Genomic DNA, 21,634 nt, shown 5'->3' with positions numbered 1-21,634 from the left:
ATGCTGCTTGGCCTGCTGTGTTCATCTAGCTCTACACCTTGTTATCTCAGTATCTTCAGTATTCTCAGCATATCATGTTACAAGAAGACAGAGGTGAGTAAGATGGAGACTGAAAGCTTTATACTATTAGGTCACGTGCCATGATTTGGCGACAACATCATAAACATGTCCATTAAAGGTACATTGCCTATGTCCTATAAGACATTAAACAACAGTACACAGAACACGTTGGAGAACATTTAAGCCTTTTTTATGAAGGATCAATTCCCCACAAACAGTATATGTTTGTCAATCCAAGTAGTCTAGCAGAAGTTCAATTTTAGGACTCTCATCTGCAGCCTTTTTTAAGGTTTAATGTGCAGGGAATTTACAAAAGAAAAACTCAGAATATGACAATTATACAGATCTTACCACCTTTCAAGTACAGTGGATCCCATCTATTTGTGACTGCCACATTGCAAATTTAAAACCTTGGAGAAGTCAAAAAGAACATTGTTTGAACTCAGGAATGAGTTCAAATGGTCCTGTTGAGTTCAGGTTTCCCATGATTGTGAATCATGCCCCACCCCTTTCCCTTCTCAAATCAATAAACATCTGGCCCCATTCTTATCTATCCAATTTATCCAAACCTGTCGTAACTTTTAGACTGCTATTAGGTGGCACCTTGGCCTTGTTTTTTCAAGACAAAAGACATAAAGCCTGTCAATAGTTACTCGACATGTATTATTTCTTGTATCATCCTTCCACATCTTCTCTGCATCCTGACAAGTTTCTATATCCTTTCTGGTGACCAACACTGCATAGTACTCTGTGCACAGTATGTACAACTAAGATTTGATACAGGTTTTGTATAATGTTTTGTATAACTTCTTTACCTTTCAAATCTATTCCATCAGAAGTAAACCTAGTGCCTAGTTTGTTTCTTTTTTATGGCCTTGCTACCCTGTGACACAACTGTTTGTTATTAGTATGTTTTATTCAGATCCTTTTGCTATTCAAACACTTCTAAGTATTAGGTGAACACACTATTCTTTTTACCAAAATGTACTAACACAAATGTATCTGTATCAAACACCATTTACCAATATTGCAACTGTATTAATAGCCTCCTACAATTTGTTGTACTTCCTCAGTATTGACTATAATCTCTCCTTCAGTTGGGTGCCATCCACAAATTTATGAATTTTGGCTTTGATTCCAAATATCAAATTGTTAATTTAAATTGTGAACATTAGTGGTCCTTCTAGCTCACAGGCAACTGTACTACCATTGAACCAATTCTGGCAATGAAATTAAAAAGACATATATAGCAACAATAAAAGGGCAAACCAAATACACTGACTAGTGGAAGAAAATGAATATCAAATTGTCACTATGAATCGAAGCCAATTGTTGAGATAGACAATCAAGACATCTTCCTATGTGGATAGAGTTTATTGACTATTCAGTCTCACAGCTCTGTCCATCTCCATCGTTACAGCTACTCCCTATTTGTATGGACTCACACAATTAATAACCACCTCCTTCTTCTTAACCTTAAAGGAAGACATTAACAAACTTAACACTGGCCAGACATTAGCAAGGATTATTTGCCTCACCAGCAGTGCCTGATGTTAATATTGGTAAGTATAGAAGTGGGAGAAGGGATGTTTAATCATCATCTCTTGGCATTGAATGGCACAATGGCATTACCATTGACGAGTGTCCCACTATTAATATCCTGCAGGCTACCTTTGGACCAGAAACTGGTGATGATAGTGGTACTATATGGACTATCAAGTTTTCAATGTCCACACCTGATTTTAATACCTGAGAGTAAAATGAAAGGAAAATGGATGTTAAAATGGTTGCAGCGATCATCAACTACAGATTGAGGTAGGTTTAGGAAACCGATGTGGAATAAATGTAATTGCCTGTACTGAATTACAAGTTTAGCCAAAGATTTTCAAACCATTCAACTGAATCAGGCATCAAGAAATTTGCATCATCAGTTTTAATTCACACCTGTATGAGAGGTTTTATGTAGCAGATAGGAAAGGGTTGTTTGCAACTATCCAGCTTGGAAAGACAATGGAGCTAGACTCAAAATACATAAATGAAACATATTTCAGTAGCTGCTTGGTCAGCAGTCAGGGAAAAAGGAAAATGGATTTGTAATAGCAGGGATGGAAAGATTCTCTATCCGCTATTTCTCATTTTACTATCTGAAACACCAGTGATGAAACAAATCCCAAAAACATGCATTCACTGAGAACTCAAAGATTTTAGATTTTATTGTCATGTATATTCAAGTACAGAAGTACAAGAGGACAGTGAAAAGTGTATAATGTCGCCACAAATGGTACTTCTTAAGTACCAAGGTACTTGGGTACAAACAAAGCCTAGGTACAAAAAAAGCTTGGTTTAAGTTGTAAGAGAAACAACAGTTAAAAAGTTAAGCATTACTTCATAGGAGAAAAATAAAATCAGAAATCACACGACACCAGGTTTTAGTCCAACAGGTTTATTTGAAAACACAAACTTTAGTAGCTTCGCTCCTTCTTCAGGTGTTAGTCTTAAGAAGGAACGAGGCTCCAAAAGCTTGTGCTTTCAAATAAACCTGTTGGACTATAACCTGGTGGCGTGTGATTTCTGACCTTGTCCGCCACAGTCCAACACCAGCACTTCCACATCATTGAGAAAAATAAAGAAATAGGTATTAGTTTACATTAAAATTTTTCACAGTTTAAACTAGAAAAATAAAAGGATAAATTAAAAGTTCAACAATCTTTAATGAGTCCTCCGCTTATCTCACTGTCAGGGAGATCTCAGCTGTCTGTTCTTGACGCTGCCGCCACAGATACCATCGCTGCCACTGAAACTGCCACCTCTTTGAGATCCCCCAGTGCCTTGGGAACATTCCTGGGCAGGATCCACTTGCATGCCGAATCAACATACTGCCAAGAGACCAGGCTGAGAGCTGCCACAAGCCACCAAGAGACCAGGCTGAGAGTGACCATGACCTGCCAAGAGACCAGGCTGAGACCCGCCAAGATATCAAAAGGGGAAAAAAGGGAAAAAAAAGAGAAGGAAACAAAAGGAGCAGAGGAGCTTCGGTTGGAGCATCCTACTCTGCCGCCATCTTGACAGAATGAGTTGGTAACAGTAGGGATGAAAAGACTTCCTCTCCACTACTTCTCATCTCATCATCTAAATTACCAGATTCCACAAATTTTGTTGCTGCTGAGGATCCAAGGCATCAGTTAAACAGCTGTAGTCTCAGGTACAACAATAATGAGTTATGTTGCAGGAAAAATTGAATATTGTCCTTGGAAGAATTAAAAGGCACTTTTAGAAGGCCAGGTACTTAGAAGCAGAGTTCAACCTAAAAGACAGGAAAACAGTAATTGCAAAACAGATGGCAAAATCTGTAGTGGTAATGGAGGATAGTGAAATGGATACGTTAAAATTAGAACATCTCAGATTAGAACTGGAATTTCAATGGGAAAAGAGAAAGAAAATCTGAGAAATGAGAAAAAGGGAAAGAAAGATAGGAAAAGGAAAGAGAGAGAGAAATAGGGGGTGAGGAGACAGAATTTCAGGAAAGAGAAAGAGGAATCTAAATTTAAACAGCTCATGCTGAGAAGGAAAATTTCCATTGAAGGCAGCTCTGGAAGAGAGTTATACTTAATTCACAGTTCAGTGCTAAACTATTCAAATTTGCCTATTTAATCCCCAAATTTGGTAAGGAAGAAATGGACACCTTTTTCATCCCTTTCAAGGGTCTAGCACAGAAGTTAAATTCGCCTGTACAACAATGGACACCGTGGCTGCAGAGCAGGCAAAAATCCTATATTCTTAAGAAACTGTCTGACCAGACATACCTAGAATTTAATCGGATTGAGCCACGCTCTTTTGCCAAATGCGTACGGGCAGTTAATATTGAGACAACTTACAAAAGCCTTTGTGAGGTAATTCTCCTCAAGGAGTACACAGCCTCAATACCCTTTCCTATCCAGATATATGTAGTCAAACAGTGGTTAGCAGGGCCCAGACAGGCAACAATTCTTACTGATCAGTTAACTATGAGTTAACTCACAGACTCATAAACCCAGGGAGTCTGGAAACTGTCACAGTTATCAGAGAGAGAGAGAGAGAGAGAGAGAGAGGTGGTGGAGCCGGCGGGGGGAGGGGGGGTGGAATAAATACTTCTAAGACAAGCTGGAATGAAAAGAGAAGCCAGAAAGAAAGCAATACTATCCGTGACCATTAAAATGGACCTGGATGAAGGACAGGTGGAAGTCTGCCCTAAGTTCTTCCACTACGGGAAGACAGGGTTTGTAAAGGCAAGTTGTTGACTTTGGCATCCCATGAGGCTCAAGCCACTAAACCAGTATCTGTAGCATTAAAGGTGGTCAATGTCTGCTCAGGCATGACTGTTGAGCAGGATAGCTGTTAAGAGATTGTGTTGAAAGGAATGGTGACCATTGACTGTTTTAAACAGTCAAAGAGAGACTTTAGCATTCTCTGAGACACCAGATTCTTGCCTGCCTTGCTAATAGGTAGAATAAAAGTATTGTCTCATGAAAGTAAGTTCAATTCCAATACACTGATGAACGGATTCATGCAGTAAAGTATGGAGATGCCACTGGTTAAAGTTTATTTGCAAAGTGAACGTATCATGTATATTGCAACAGTGGGTGTAGTCCCAAGCTTGCCAATGCCAGGAAACTTATTTTATTGAAGTATGACTTGGCTGACAGCATGATTTCTCCCCCAAATATAAAATGGCAGTTCAGAGAAGTTGGTATGTTTGGAGAGAGAACCAGCAGCAAAAAGGCCAGGAACTAAAAGAGGTTCGGTAATCCTACAGGCACAGAAAAGCCTGTGAGGTATGGGGTGGCTTAGCAAAGTTCAACTGAACTAAACAGGGCTGAACACAGACCAGTGGTATCATATGAACATATGTGGAGCAGAAGTAGGCCAGTCGGCCCCTCAAGCTATTCTGAAATTCAAGAAGGTCATGGCCAATGCCTAACACACAGCTAGCTACTCCTTCCATAAAAATATTCAGTGACCCTGCTGCGATCACCTTCTGATGCAGTTTCAAAGTCACGCGACACTGAGAGAAAATTTCTTTTTATGCCTGCCCTAAAAGAATGATTCCTAATTTTAAAATTAGTGTCCGCTAGTTCTCGACTCACCCGCAACAGGAAGAATTCTTTCCACATCCATACTGTCAAGATCATTCAGGACATTACACAGTTCAATCAAGCCATCCTTCACACTTCTAAACTCCAGTATTAACCATCCCAGCCTGTGCTACCTTTTCACTCATTCCAGGTATCAGTCTAGGAAAACACCCTTAAACCACTTCAAACACGTTGACATAATTTCTTCAATAAGGAGACCAGAACTGCACACAGTATTCAAGGTGTGGTCTCACCAATGCCTTGTATAACTGATACATAAAAGCCTTAATTTTATGTTCAAACTCTCTTGCAATAAGTTATAGTACCCCATCAGCCTTCTCAATTAAAAAGGGTCAAGACAGAACCCAAAAGTGTTAGGCCATTAGCCATAAAAAAAGGCAAGTAAGGACTGGAGGTGACAAAAGATAACTGGACAGACCAGGAGTCTGGTTATCAGATTATTGGTTCAAAGTCCTGGAAGTCCCTCCTTCACAACACTGTGGGTGTATCTATAACACAAAGACTGCAGCAGTTTAAGGATTCAGCTCACCACCATCTGAGAGGGGAATTAAGGGTAGGCAGCAAATGCTGGCCTAGCCAGCATCATCCACATTCCATGAACTGAAACAAGTAAAATGAGAAAGTATTGTACAGCGAGATCTGGTTGCTGTTGTACATGAAGCAGAAAAAAAGTGCAAATACAGCGGTTAATTAGGAAGATAATCAGAATGTGGCCTTTATTACAAGAGGGATTTGTATGAGAATGGGGATATTTTGCTATGATTTTACAAGACGTTGTTAAGTCCACACTGCACTGTGTACAATTTTGGTCTCCTTATTTAAGGAGGATATATATGCAGTGGAAGGGATTCAGAGAAGATTCAGTACATTGATTAATGAATGAAGGTTGAGGAAAGGTTAGGTCCATACTCATTGGAGCTTAGAAGAATGTATGGCGATCTTATTGGGACAAGATTTTGAGGAGGAATGGCAGAATAAATGCTGAGAGAGTGGAATTTAGTGGTGGGGGATTCTAAAATAGGCAGCATAATTTGAGAATAAAGTGTTCCCCCATTTAAGAAAGTGATTAGGAGACATTTGTTCTGTAAGAGGCTTGTTAACCTTCAGAATTCCTCACCTCAGAGAATTCAGTGGTTGGGTCTTTTAATGTATTTAAGGCTGAGATTGTCAAATTTGAACTATAGGAGAGTCAAGGGCTTTAGTAAACAGGTAGGAGACTGGAGTTAAGACCAGGATTAGCCATGATCTTATTGAATGGCAAAATAGACTTCGAGTCTCTGTCACTCCTACTATTTTTGTTCTTTTGTCTTTGATTCTACCTGATTAAAAATGACAGACTTTCAAAATAGTTATTGGAGGACAGGCTTACAGAGCAGTTAGCAAAGGGAAGACCTGTCGCACTTTAGTGATGGAACAGATTCATACAGTGTTCAAGAAGACAAAAAACAGTGATGAGACTGACTTGTACCACAGCAACACATAGAGTGCACTCAACTTAAATTTGAAAAGTAGTACAGAATTATCTAAGTTTCTAAAAGTGCTCTTACTGCCTTGACTTTCCCCAAAAATTGTCTAATTTCATTGAAGTTGCATCAAAGCAAAGGCTGAACTGGCAACTATGGATGAATGATAAGTTTAAAGACGATAAGAATAAATTATATCAAAACTGCATAATTTATCATATAATTAGTTTTAGTCTTATAATAAATTAATCAGATCAGTGAGGGAGGGTCAAGCAGAAATTTAATTAGAGAAAACCAACATTAAAATATTCCAAATTTTCATTAAATTAAAATCTGATAAACATACCATTTAGGAAAGAAGTTACATAATTTATTCAATAAAGGAGCTCAGAAACAAATACAAAGAGCACAGCTGAATAAAACAGCAAATGAGCCCTGAATTTTATGTTAATTAAATAAGCAAAGGAAGGTCATATAGGATGGCAGTGCAGGTCATGTGATGGAATCACACCATTTGTGGAACATATTGCAATCTACATCTGTAGTAAGCATTTGAAGCCTGAGGAAATTTAGTCCATTTGTTTGGCTGAAGTCCGAAGTACACACGTTACAGATCAACAGCCAGGGAGACAGTGGCTTGGTCACTATGTTCAGAAGGAAGTCATACCCCTTAGGTTAAGTAGTGGTGCAGGCCTGGTTAGTATTCAACTCTGGGAGATGTGACCAGAATCGGGCAGGTAATGCAGATGCCAAACTGCAATGCTGGAGAAGAGTTGGGCTTTGCCCTCATCCAAGAACTATGAATTCTATGTGCTTCTTGCTGCCAGTTCAGATGTTACCAAAGACTAAATGAGTACATTGGCTATGGCACTAAGGTACAGGAGGTCATGCAATTGGTGGGAGTGAATCAGAATGGTAAGGAGCAGTAAGGTCAGGGTGATAGATATTGTTCTCTACAGTGCAACTGGGACTTCTCAAGATGGTGTTGCAGTCCTGATCCAGGGTTCAAGACATCTTCTCATGGATTGGGAGGAGGAGGATTTGGTTCATAGAATCAATGAACCCCTACAATACAGAAGGAGGCCATTCGGTCAACCAAGTCCACACCGACCCTTTGAAGAACATCCTACCCAGATCCAGATCCCATAACCCCTCATTTACCATAGCTAATCCATCTAGCCTATACATCTATGAACATAATGGACAATTTCAGTACGGTCAACCCACCTAAACCTGCACAACCTTGGAGTTTGGGAGGGAACCAGAGCATCCAGACATGGGGAGAACATGCAAACGCCACAGAGACAGTTGCCTGAGGTTGAATCAAATCTGGGTCCTGGCCACCATGAGGCAGCAGTGCTAACCACTGAGCAACCGGGCTGACCCTCCATGATCAAAGGAAGAGCCAATGACCTAAGCAGAATTATGAATGAGGTTCTGATGGAAGAGTTGAGGAGCTAAGGACAAAATGCATAAGCAGGACTGGACTGAACATAAGATAAATGCATAAGCAGGACTGAGCTACTCATAAATTGATACAGGGAAGATGAAATATATGGCTCAGACTGTAAGCCAGTGGGGAGGATAAAGTGTTCCTCTGGGGAGGCTTGACTCAGACTGGACTGTGACCATGTCTTTGTCAATTGAAATAAATAAGATCTTCAAAGTGATTGGGATGTAGGGTGTGAGTGGTGAGGGAATTCAAGAAAATGTAAATTCAAAATCAGTTAAAATATATATGAAGAGCACAGTGGTGTTTTGGGTAAGAAAAAAAAAACAGTAGCAGCAGGAACAAAGTACAACAAATAAGCCCTCAAGACCTCTCCCCATTTTTCAGTAAGATCACGGTGGCTATGGTTCTGGACTCTACCTCACTTTCTTGCCAATCCTCAATGCCCCCATGTCCTTTGTTAATGAAGAATCTGTCCAATTCTGTGTTAAAAATATCCAATGATCCTGTCTCCACTGCTCTCTGGACTCACAAGCTGCCATGGTGGGGTGGGGTGATGTGGTGCATGGGAAATCCCTTGTTCAAAGGCACTCAGTCCCTGATGGAGAGTCCAGGAAATAGGAAATGGTAAGAAGTATATTGAGCTCCAACTCCTGGCCTTGCTGTCAACCACCTTGTCCACAACTGCCCATCATCCACTACCCCCCTCCCATTATCATTCACCTGCAACCTGGGATCCAATGACAATACTTGTCCTTGGCTTGATGCTGTACCAGCAGCAACCCTGCCTCCCTCGTGGCGTTGCTGTTCAATAGAATTGCTGGCCTCTGGTGGGAGATGCATCAAGTCCCATGGCCCTTGATCCCAGGGAAAACCTCCCTCCATCCAGATAAGTCCCTGAGGTCCCAGTTTGGCCAGGCCTTCCCTAAGGTATGGCTCTCGCTTGGTCTTGAGCCAGCAAGTGAGATCCCTGTCACTTCCATTAAATACCACCTACTGTATTTCCTTGTCTTTCTGCCTACGGTGGGGAGAGGTACTGCAAATATACCATTTTGAAGCTTATGTACTTCTGCATGGCTCGTTAAAAAGAAATCCATTGAAGACAGATGTTTTTCAATAATCTCAGTCCAGGACACACGCAGCTTGTTAAATTCCACTCGTCATCATTTCAGTCAGCCAAAAAATAAAATTCAGTATAGTGAAGCAGAGGTCAGTCAAGTCAGTGTGGTCTACTCTCTACTGCAGAAACTGTTCTTCATTGGTGTTTGTTTACAATGCATTTTACTTCTTTTAACTCTCCAGTCAGTTTCCCAGGCCACGTACCATTCTTGGCAATGTTGGTGAATTGTTGACTTGCTCCTAAATGTCAGCCAATTGTATTCTGTGCTGGCTTCCAAGCAAAACACAAGTGCAGGCTTATGCTCCTATGATGCTGCTTGGCCTGTTGTGTTCATCCAGCCCTGCACCTTGTTGTCTCGGATTCTCCAGCATCTGCAGTTCCTACTATCTCTGCAGGCTTATGCTTCTAGGTTTACCAATATTTTCATTTTTCTGTCCATAAAAACGAAATTTAACATGACACCATGCTTCCCTGCAATGTGGTAAGCACTGCAGTGGCAGAAAGGACGTTTGATGAGGACTCGACCACTGAGGTAGTATGGGCTGAGGTTAGAAACAGTAAAGGAGAGGTCACCCTGTTGGGAGTTTTGAATCTCTTGTCAAGAGGAAGAAGGAGGCTTATGTAAAGATGAGGCGTGAAGGCTCAGTTAGGGCGCTTGAGAGTTACAAGTTAGCCAGGAAGGACCTAAAGAGAGAGCTAAGAAGAGCCAGGAGGGGACATGAGAAGTCTTTAGCAGGTAGGATCAAGGAAAACCCTAAAGTTTTCTATTGGTATGTCAAGAATCAAAGAATGACTGGAGTAAGATTAGGGCCAGTCAAGGACAGTAGTGGGAAGTTGTGCGTGGAGCCCGAAGAGATAGGAGAGGCGCTAAATGAATATTTTTCGTCAGTATTCACACAGGAAAAAGACAATGTTGTCAAGGAGAATACTGAGATACAGGCTATTAGACTAGACGGGATTGAGGTTCATAAGGAGGAGGTGTTAGCAATTCTGGAAAGTGTGAAAATAGATAAGTCCCCTGGGCCGGATGGGATTTATCCTAGGATTCTCTGGGATGCTAGGGAGGAGATTGCAGAGCCTTTGGCTTTGATCTTTATGTCATCATTGTCTACAGGAATAGTGCCAGAAGACTGGAGGATAGCAAATGTTGTCCCCTTGTTCAAGAAGGGGAGTAGAGACAACCCTGGTAATTATAGACCAGAGAGCCTTACTTCAGTTGTGGGTAAAGTGTTGGAAAGGATTATAAGAGATAGGATTTATAATCATCTAGAAAAGAATAATTTGATTAGGGGTAGTCAACACGGTTTTGTGAAGGGTAGGTCGTGCCTCACAAACCTTATTGAGTTCTTTGAGAAGGTGACCAATCAGGTGGATGAGGGTAAAGCGGTTGATGTGGTGTATATGGATTTCAGTAAAGCATTTGATAAGGTTCCCAATGGTAGGCTATTGCAGAAAATACGGAGGCATGGGATTGAGGGTGATTTAGCGCTCTGGATCAGAAATTGGCTAGCTGTAAGAAGACAGAGGGTGGTGGTTGATGGGAAATGTTCATCCTGAAGTTCAGTTACTAGTGGTGTACCGCAAGGATCTGTTTTGGGGCCACTGCTGTTTGTCATTTTTATAATTGACCTGGATGAGGGCATAGAAGGATGGGTTAGTAAATTTGCGGATGACACTAAAGTCGGTGGAGTTGTGGATAGTGTGGAAGGATGTTGCAGGTTACAGAGGGACATAGATAAGCTGTAGAGCTGGGCTGAGGTGATTCACTTTGGAAGGAGTAACAGGAATACAGAGTACTGGGCTAATGGTAAGATTCTTGGTAGTGTGGATGAGCAGAGAGATCTCGGTGTCCATGTGCATGGATCCCTGAAAGTTGCCACCCAGGTTGGTAGGGTTGTTAAGAAGGCGTACGGTGTGTTAGGTTTTATTGGTAGAGGGATTGAGTTTCGGAGCCATGAGGTCATGTTGTAGCTGTACAAAACTCTGGTGCGGCCGCACTTGGAGTATTGCGTACAGTTCTGGTCGCCGCATTATAGGAAGGATGTGGAAGCGTTGGAAAGGGTGCAGAGGAGATTTACCAGGATGTTGCCTGGTATGGAGGGAAGGTCTTATGAGGAAAGGCTGAGGGACTTGAGGCTGTTTTCGTTAGAGAGAAGAAGGCTAAGAGGTGACTTAATAGAGACATACAAGATGATCAGAGGATTAGATAGGGTGGACAGTGAGAGCCTTTTTCCTCAGATGGTGATGGCTAGCATGAGGGGACATAGCTTTAAATTGAGGGGTGATAGATATAGGACAGATGTCAGAGGTAGGTTCTTTACTCAGAGAGTAGTAAGGGCGTGGAATGCCCTGCCTGCAACAGTAGTAGACTCGCCAACTTTAAGGGCATTTAAATGGTCATTGGATAAACATATGGATGATAATGGAATAGTGTAGGCTACACGGGCTTCAGATTGGTTTCACAGGTCGGCGCAACATCGAGGGCCGAAGGGCCCGTACTGCGCTGTAATGTTCTATGTATGCAGTATTGAAAAAAGAAAAACAAAATACATTGGAACCTGGAAATCTGAAATAAAAACAGAAAATGCAAGAATTACTCAACAGTTCTGGCAGCATCTGTGGAGAGAGCAAAACAGTGTTAACATTTCAAATTGTAACCTTTCATCAGAACTGGAAAATAATAGGGATATATCAGGTTTTAAGCAAGTGTAGAGACAGGGAAACTTAGGGGAAGGGGAAAGAACCAAAAGGGTGTGATAGGATAAAAAGGAAGAAGGATCAAATAACAAAAGAGGATGACACAATAAAAAAACTGAGATGTCAATGGGACAAGTATGGAAACAAAATGTGTGCTGAGGACAGGTGTCAATAGAAAGTTGCATCAATATTTGGACAGGAAATTGTGATCTGATATCCAAGCTAACATTTCTCAGAATGCACAGAGGTTTTCAAACTAAATAATGACAATTTTCAAGTGATTTCCCAGCAAAGGCGGAAAATATGGCAGGCATTGACTCACTCTCATAAAAACAAAATATAAATGGTTGAATCAACAGACTCCATCAGAACAATGAGAACTTATCCTTTTAAATTTTCCGACAAGAAGTATTTCTCAGAAACACACAAAAGAATTGGTGGCTCTGGGGTTTGGGCAAATATATTCAACAATCAAGTTCAAAATTCTGCAGATGTTGGAAATCTGAAATAAAAAAAACAAAATACTCGAGAATCCAAGTGAGTCCCGCAACATCTGTGGAGAGAGGGAAATAGCTATCATCTGGATTCCAACATGACTTCTTAGAACACCTGTTTCTGTTTCTCTCTCCACATAAACTGCCAAACCAGCTGAATTTCTCCAGCATTTTCTCTTTAAATTTTATATTAGGAAGTCACTTTTGAATGGTTGACCTTCTCTGGGTCAGTAGTGTTCCACAAGGATATGTTTTGGGGCTATTATCATTTATGCTCCACTTATAGGCATTGGACTCACAAATCAGATGTACAATTTTAAACTGTCTCTCAGGAACAAATGCTGGTGATAGTTTTACTAATGGACAGGTAGTTGATAGAATTATAGAAAAAGCGATATTATACAATTTAAATGGAAGAAGCGCAGCTAGACGCTTTCCTTAGCTATTCATGGTAGTGAGACCATTTTTGTTCATCTCAGGTGCTTGTCCAATTTTCCCTTGAAACCCACGATTCGCGCTCTCATTGAAACAAGTGGCTTGGTTAAAGAAAAATTATTTTCTCATTTTGTCCCTTTGCCAAATGTAAGTACTGCTATTAAGCAAGCAAGTATAGAGGTGAATAAAAACAGTCGTAGAAGAATTACCCGGGGTGGGGCGGAAAACGACGATTTTGAAAAGTGGATTCTGATACAAACGCGGAAAGTTGCAAATGCTGGAAATCCAAGATGAAAAGAAACTCAGCGGCTCGAGGAATATTCTCACTACAGATGCCATCTGACATACTGAGTTGTTACAGCTTTATAATTTTTTGCATTTAAAGGTGGAACCAAGATAACTTCGTAAAAGAAAGTTCGTGCAGCGTATGAAAAAGAGCCAGAGCTGAAGTTAAAAGCTTGCTCTCAGAAACCGATGATGCACGGGACGCCCTCCAAAATCAAGATAAAGTGATGCAAATGCCATTTTTTCCGTGTCAAACTCACAAGCAGCCCGAGCTGCCACCTCAACTTCCAAGAGTTTTGGATTAGAGCGAATCTCCGTTTAGCTTTGGGTCACCTAATGCCCCATTTGGGTAGAAAACAAACCGAAACAGCTCGTCCCGCAAAACATCCCGATCATTAACTACCAAAAAAATGTTGGGGGTGGTGGGGGTGGGGAACATCTGTAGATCAACACAGATGCCTAGAATTCATAAAATTTGGATGATTTGAAGTGTACAGACGGGGACATTGTAATAGAGAAGTTGAAAAAACGTCAGCTCGACGAGAGGAACATGAATTATTGCAGCATGCAGCGTTGTCATTGAATCCTACCGATCTGGTAAGCAACCTCTTTGGCAAGTTCAATCAGTGTTGTCCGATGTATTATAGTGCTGTACATGTGGATGTGACACCTGAGCGCAGGTAGTAAACCTGCAAAGAGTGAACGACCTCTCAGCACTCACGCGCAGGCGGCCCCCTGTCAATCAAACGTCCGCCGACCAATGGAATGCGGATCCCAGCCTGAGTATCCTGTCAATCAAAGGGGCGCCAGCCAATGGGATTGAGTGGGACTGCGAGCCCGAGTGGAGGCCAGGCCGGAGCCCCGCAGTGTGGAGAGAGGGGGACAACGAACGGATTTTGAGTCCAAGGGGGTGAGCGACAGGCCGAGTCAGGGAAGACTCGTACCCCCTTCATCCTCTCCCCACTGCGGACACAGTCAATTAGGCAAACAGATAGATAGAGCAGTCAACAGGGAGCAGACCCCAGCTCCGGGGGCTTGAGTCCATCAAACCACCCCTCCATCCCCACCACCCCCCGGCTTCTCTCCAAGGCCCGGAGGTGGAGGGGGGTGGGCCTGGGGAACGGGATGGAAGCAGCAGCGGCGGCGGGTGAAGGTGATGGAAACCCGACCGAAGCTGCCCTTGGGCGACGGGACAATGAAGCGGTCGATCGGGCCGAGGATGAGGCGTCGGGTCGAAGGCGAAGCAAGAGGCCGAGGCCTATAGGCGAGGAGCGGAGTGACGCTGGAGGAGATGGAGCCGGAGCTGAAGCGGCAGTGGCGGCACCATCACCCCCGCGGGATGAAGGCCTGGCATTCGACGACAACGACGACCGATCTCCTCCTTCTCCGCCACAGTCGGGAGCTCCCCAAGATGGGGGCCAAGGCTCTCTGGGGAGGGCCGAGGCCGGCGGACGGCCTCCATCCCGAAGAGTCGAGGGGACAGGGCCCAGGACGCGGTCGGCTAGCGGGAGGCTCTTGCCCAAGGCGAACGGGGTAGCGGCCAGGCCGCAAGACGGTAGTGGGACCGAGTCCGCACCCGTTCCCCCCGAGCTCGGGAACCGTCAGCACCGGGATGGAGACGGAGGCGGGAGCGAGCAGCAGGAAGAAGAGGAGGAGGAGGAGGACGACGATGAGCCCGACGACCCGACCTACGAGGTGCAGCAGGGCCGCCGCATCCTCAGCGAGTTCCTGCTCGACAAGCACCGCAACCTGACGGCGCCGTTCGTCCAGGCCGGTGGAGGAGTAGGAGGAGAGCCGACCGACCCTCTTCAGCCATCTCCTGTGTGGCTGTACACCATGGAGGAGAAGTTCCAGCGCAATCAGTACGGCGGCATTACCGAGTTCGTAGCAGACTTCAGGTTGATGCTGGAGAGCTGCTACCGGCTCCACGGTGTGGACCACTGGCTCTCTAGGCAGGCTCAGAAGCTGGAGATGATGCTGGAGCAGAAGTTGACGCTGTTGTCAAGGTGAGAAGGAAAAGCGAGAAAGGTTCTGGCGTCCTGAACATCTCTTGTCCACTTTAGGGTACCTGAGAGAGGGAAAGACAGGCGACCCAACATCCCTGCCCATCTTAGGGTATCCCATACAGGCTGAGTGTTGATAGGGTTCGGGTGGGTATGAAGATTACCAAGTCACAGTTCAGACGACAAGACAAAACACAAATCTATGACATTCTTCTAAAGCATTGTGCTGCTGATGCTAGAGACTTGAAATTAAAATAGAAACAAAGTTGTTGGTTAAACTCTGGTCCAGCAGCATTGGTGGAGGGAGAAATGGTGTTCGTGTATGGAATCCTTACTGGCTTTCAGAAGAACCCTGTTGGACTCTTATTAACTCTGCTTCTCTTTCCACAGATGCTGCCAGACCTGCTAAGTTTCTAACACTGGCACTCTTCTGATTACATCCTTTTTTATGATTTCTATCCCACTCACCCTCGTTATTCTTACTTGGATAGCCATCCCCAAGTTCTTATACAAGTAGATTGGGAGGTCAGCGGGAAGGGTTGTTACATCTCATGGTCGAGAAGAATTGGAGCATGTGAATACTAACAACTGAGAGGCTTACACTAAAGCCGACTCTTGTCATGGATTCTTCACTTCCTGCCTTTTAATTCTGCAGGAGCTTTCCTGGCAAACAGGAACGGGAAGACAACTGTTCTGTTGCCCCGATGGCATTAAACTGTTCACTTACCCTGGTGTATTACTTTGCTCTGAATCAGTTGTGGGGTGGGGGGCAATTATTGTAGATGTATCGAGGAAAGAAATGTGTAATTACTTGACGTGTTCACTGACTATCTAGTGTTTTCCCTATTTATTAGTCTGGAGTAATGACATGTACATTGTTTTATCTTCAGAACTGGAGTGAACAAATGCAAACCATAATTTCTGACTGAAGCAGGATTCTGGTTAAAGCAGAAAGAAAATTAATGTTTCCATGGAATTTTTGGTCCATGCAAGGAACACTTACTGCAATTACAACTTATAAATGGTTGCACATTACAAACTGATTTGGTACTTCTACTTTTCTAAAGTCCAAGAGGTAACCAGATGGTTTCTGAAATCTTAGAGCAGAGCTCCTCCTTAAGCAGTACTGTTTTTGTGGTGGGCATCAAGGGGTATAAGAGATATTTTTGTACCTCATGGTTGTGAATTTCGTGTAGAGGTACGGCAGCTAGTTTGCACTCAGTCGTATATCCACTTAGTATGATGTGATGAGATTGTTTGAGGGAAGGAATGTTGGCCAGGGCACCACTAGAACACTCTGTTCTTTTTTAATGCCATGCAATATTTCAGATTCACCTGAACAAGCAGATGGAGATTCTGTTTAAAGTCTGAATGCCCTCTTCCCTTTCTCCGCACAGAAATCTTTGTTTTTATACTGATGTTCTAGAATGAGAATTGAAGCCATGGCCCTCTACTTCAGTGTGAATGCTGCCAGCTGTGTCATATTTGCATGTGTTTTGATTTGTGTTAGTTTCAAAATGCATGTCACTACTACATAGCATTGACCTTCTCTAAACATTCTGTCAGTATTACTCTTTACAAACAAAGGTGCATGTCTGATAATGCAATTTCTGCATTAGTTTAATACTAAAATTAAATGAGGTTTACATACTTAGTTTATGTATTGCATTGTCCTCATACCTGTTGCCTAGCATTTTAATGACAATTTAACTTGCACGTTCTGTGCAACTCTTATCCTGCAATTGGGTTCACAAGCGCAACCCTTAGTACCAATTGGTGGAATCTCTAGCTGTTACGTATTGAACATAGTGTCCGCTAAAGGTTTTGGTCCAAAGAACACTACTGTAGCTGTGTTATTTTAGTGAATTTTAGGCAGTTATTATCGTAGAATCCATACGGTGTGGAAGCAGGCCATTTAGCCCATTTCTTACAAATGTGAGGTTTCAGTCATTGTTTCTTCTTGGTTTTGTTCAATTTAATTTCTTGTGACTTAATTTCCTTTGTTTAGCTTTTTTCACTGTTATTCTTCGGGATATGATGTGAATAGGACCTCAGAATATGCTTAACTATTTCTCTGGATCCTAAATTTGCTGTGTCTTCATTAGTTGGACTTAAAAGAAAACCCTAACCTAGGATAAATGTTGCCGCACTAACCATGAAATTTTGTAGCAGTTTGTCTGATCCCTGTTGATTTCTTGAAAAGTTCTTACCCACATTGGATCTGACTGGGATGCTTCCTGTGGCCAAAACAAAGTTGGTGAATTTCCGAATTGCAGCTTGTAGAAAGTTGCCAGTGTGAGTTGGTGATGAGGTAGTGATTGGCACCACATCCAAAAACAATCAAGTGGACTGCTTTGTCCTGGATAGCATCAGCTTCTTGAGGGGTTTTAGAGCTGTAGTAAACCAGACCATGTGGAGTATTGCAGCACACCTGCTTTGTAGATGGTGGATAGGCTTTGGAGAGTCATGATAATGCAATTTCTGCATTAGTTTAATGCTAAAATTAAATGAGGTTTACATACATTTTTCTGTAGGATACCTAGCCTCTGACCTACTGTTATAGGCGCAGTAATTGTGTGGTAAGTCCACTTTAATTTTTGATTAGTGAGGACTCTCAGGATGGTAATGGTAATGCCATTGAATGTCGTGGGGTAATGGTCTAACCATTTAGTCATTACCTTCTGCTTATCTGGCATGAACGTTATGTGCTACCAGTCAGCATTTGAATCTTGGCTGCTTCAGTATCTGAGGAGTTGCAAATTATGTTGAAAACTATACACTTGTCTTGCAATGGTCAGCAAACATCCCCAATTCTTGTTACACTCCAAAAGGTAACCATATGTAAGCAGAACTCATTTTTTTTATTTGTTCATGGCTGTCACTAGTTAGGCCTACGTTTATTGCCCAGGGACAGCTAAGAGTCAATTACATTGCTGTGGCTTTGGAGTCACATCTAAACTAGACAAGGTTAGGATGTCAGATTTCCTTCCCTACAGGACATTAGTGAACCAGATGAGGTTTTTACAACAATTGACAGTGGTTACGTTGGTTGTTACTTGGTTAGCTTTATATTACAGAATTTTTATTGAATTCAGATTTCACTATATGCTATTGTGGGATTGGAAGCCATTTCCCCCTAAACATTTTAACAAAACAAAGAACTGCAAATGCTATAAGCCTGAAGGCTGAGTTTCTCCAGCAATTTATGTCCAAGAACATTTTAACTGTTTTTGGAATACTAATCCAGTGACGAGCCCACTGAACTACTGCCTTCCCACTTCTTTGCTCCATACTTTTATGTGAGAGCTTTATTTCAGTTAAGTCCCACTTCATTAAACTCTTGTCCACTGTTCACTGCTCCTCATATTTATACAACCAATTCAAAGCTAATTAATTCTTCAACTAATATCATCACCTGTTCCCTCTTCCATTTTGTCTTGGGCATTTCTTCAGACCAGGTTAAATGATAAAACTCCTAATCTGTTGATTGAAGGAAGTTCATTGGTGAAGTTCTGCCTACTCCACAGGTGTGCAGGGACATTTCAGAACTGGTTATTAACAATATCTACCCTGAGGAATTATATGGCTCTTGTGTTAGTGTCTCCTTCTAAGCGGGAAGTGCCAAGTTCATGTCCCACCTGCTCCAGTGGTGTGTAATGACATCTCTGAACAGTTTTCTTTAAAAGAAAATATCTGCCCTGAGGAACTAAAGGGCTTTGTGGTGCAGTGGTAGTGTCCCTATTTTTGATTGAGAAGTTGAAATCCTACCTTCTCCAGAGATGTCATAACTTCTCCAAACAGGTTGGCTCTAAAAACCTATAAAAGTACCTACCCTGACAAACTTGGGCAGAGCTGTCCTGCACTTGCGACACCTGATCTCCAATAGCCAGTTTTCTTTGTGTGAGGTATGACTCCAAGTGGAGAGTTGTCCTCTGATTCCCTTAAACTTTAGTTTTGCTCGGTCTCCTTGATGTCACACTCTTGTCAAAATGGCCTTACCTCTGGAATTCACCTCTTTTTCTGTTTTGAACCAATGCTGTAATATGGTCACGGGTTGAGTACTCCTGGCGGAACATCAATGAGCATATTATTTCTAAGGAAGTGCTGCTTTCTCTCTGACCTCTTTCATAACTTTACTGATGACTGCTAGGGCAGTCATTGGCTGGGTTGGATTTATCCTACTTTTTGGGTACAGAACATAGCTGAAGAATGCAAACTTGCTGTTCACATTTTACCATGTAATCTGAACTCATGCATTTTTTAAAAATTGCAGCTTAATCACAGAATCTCAGATTTTGTTTCTCTTTGAAAACCACATTTGACTTTCCATATATTGTAATGAAAAGCCCTCCAAACTAGATCCTTAACACATGCTGCCTGAAGATGTTTTTCCTTATGTCATCTTTCGACTGTTCCACCACTCATTCTAAATATATCTCCTCTGGTTCTCTACTTTTTCTGTGAATAGGAACATTTTCTCCTTACTGCAAAAACCTACTATCAACATTTGTTTTTTAAACTGCAATTGCAAAGTAGTACATAAAGATGAGTTTTAAAACAAAAATAGAATTGCTGATGAAACTCTGTAGGTCTGGCAGCATCTGTGGGAAGAAAGTAAAGTTAATGGTTTGAACCCATGAAGCAGCTAACAAAAACTGGTAGTCATGCTGAAGGCAAGGCTTGGGGCATGGGGGAGATGAGGTGATCCCAATGAGGGATAAAGAGAGAGATATTTGAAAGGGGTAGGTAACCAAGGGGACAACGAATCGCAGGCCAGGATAGAGGCGAAGCTGAATAAGTGATAATGAGAGCAGAGAGTAGGAGAGAATGAGTAGTCTGTGCTGAAAGTAACCATGCAATGTAATAATAGGCCTGAGTGTGAGTGAAAATGAGTTGGCTGTTCTAAAAGTATCCCATGTCATTAACAGGACTGGGTGTATGGGTAAAATACATGTAAGGATAGAATCAGACTGTAAAATTATTGAACTTGATGTTGAGTCCCAGAGACTGCAGGGTCCCCAAGTAGAAAATGAAATGCAGTTCTTCGAGCTTGTGCTGAGGCTCATTGGAACATTGCAGCAGGCTTGCAACAGAAATGCTGGCATGGTAACTTGAAGTGACACGCGACTGGAAGCTCTAGGTCATTTTTACAGACAGAGCAAAGTGGTCACCCAGTCTGTTTTTCAACTCCCCAAAGTACAAGGAGACCACACTGAACAGCATATACAATAGAATGAAGAATAGGGTAAATTGCTGCTTCATTTGGAAGGTTTGTCTGGAGCCTTGAATGGTTTGGAGGTAAATGGGCCGGTGTTGCAATTTCTGCGATTGCATGGGAAGATGCCAGGGGGCTGTGGGGAGGTGTTGGGAATGGAGGAACAGAGGACCAGGTATTCCAGAGGGAACAGTTCCTGTGCAATATGATCAGGGAGGAGAGGGGAATATGTCTGATTGTGGTAGCCCATTGGTGATGAAAATTGGCCGACAGTCCTTCAGCTGCAGAGGCTGGCGGGGCGGTAAGCGAGGACCGGGGAGCCTAGTGTTGTTGTGGGAGGGAAGGGGTGATGACAGAGGTGCAGGAGATGGGCCATACAGGCTGAGGGCCCTGGTTTTGTGGTAGCAGGGAATCCTCCGTTGAGGAAAAGTATGGACATTTCTGATGCATTTCCCCCCCCCCCAAAAAAAAAGGCATCGTCAGAACAGATGTGACAGAGACAGTGAAACTGGAGAATGGGATAGAGTCTTTGTCAGGATTTGTAGCCATGGTAACTGTGGGATTCAGGTTTGCAATGGATATCATTAACAACCCATCCTCAGAAATGGAAATGGATGTCAAGGAAGGAAAGGGAGAAGTCAGGGACCAAATAAAGGTGAGGGCAGGATGGTGAGGTGAGATTTATTCTGTTTGGTCAGTGTGCAACTGGAAGATGCACATTATTTTGTATTTGTTGTTTTTTTCCTTACTAATTTCTAGCTATAGTTTGCATTTATACTTCTGAAATTGTAGCCAGTTAATTTATCATGTACAACATTTCTTAGATTTTTGCGTGTGGGTTATAGGCTATCATAATTGGGAGAGGATCCCAGTGGACTTATGATTTTGGCAGGTTTTGTGCATGGGCCATATGAAAAGAGAGTGGTGAAAAATCCTACTAAAGCAGTTAATGTTCTGTTGCTGGCTTTATTCTTCTCAAGTTCTATTCCAATTTAAACTTTCCTTACTTATCTAATTTCTATCACAATGTAGTTTCATAGAAGTATGAACTTTATCTTAAACCAGGAAATTGATTGGTATAGCAAGTTCTAGTTAGAGGACGTTGGTGGAAGGACCAGGTAAGCAAAAGGAAGGTGAGACAGGTTGAATTTCACAATTGAGGCTAATTCTGTTTTTGCTTACTGTCAATGTAAAGTTAGTAAAATGTTCCTTTTTTAAATGATCAGATTACAATTGGTTAGCTGTGGTGTCAATTCCAGCTTGTGTTTTTTATTTCTAGT

General features: G+C 42.3%; 1 protein-coding gene across 1 annotated transcript in view; it reads left to right on the top strand.

Moving 5' to 3' along the window:
- Nucleotides 1-13,983: 13,983 nt before the first annotated feature.
- Nucleotides 13,984-21,634, top strand: part of LOC109935423 (uncharacterized protein KIAA2026) — a 79,590-nt gene continuing 71,939 nt past the window's right edge. Inside the window, exon 1 of the mRNA XM_048620357.1 lies at nt 13,984-15,142. Within this exon, the coding sequence (XP_048476314.1) occupies nt 14,262-15,142 (881 nt within the window). The 5' untranslated portion in view covers nt 13,984-14,261. The remainder of the gene's footprint in view (nt 15,143-21,634) is intronic.

Source organism: Rhincodon typus, chromosome 3 (genome assembly GCF_021869965.1).
Source record: "Rhincodon typus isolate 14 chromosome 3, sRhiTyp1.1, whole genome shotgun sequence".
Classification (NCBI taxonomy): domain Eukaryota; kingdom Metazoa; phylum Chordata; class Chondrichthyes; order Orectolobiformes; family Rhincodontidae; genus Rhincodon; species Rhincodon typus.
Note: the sequence above shows the minus strand (reverse complement) of the source record. Positions and strands in the feature narration are given on the sequence as shown.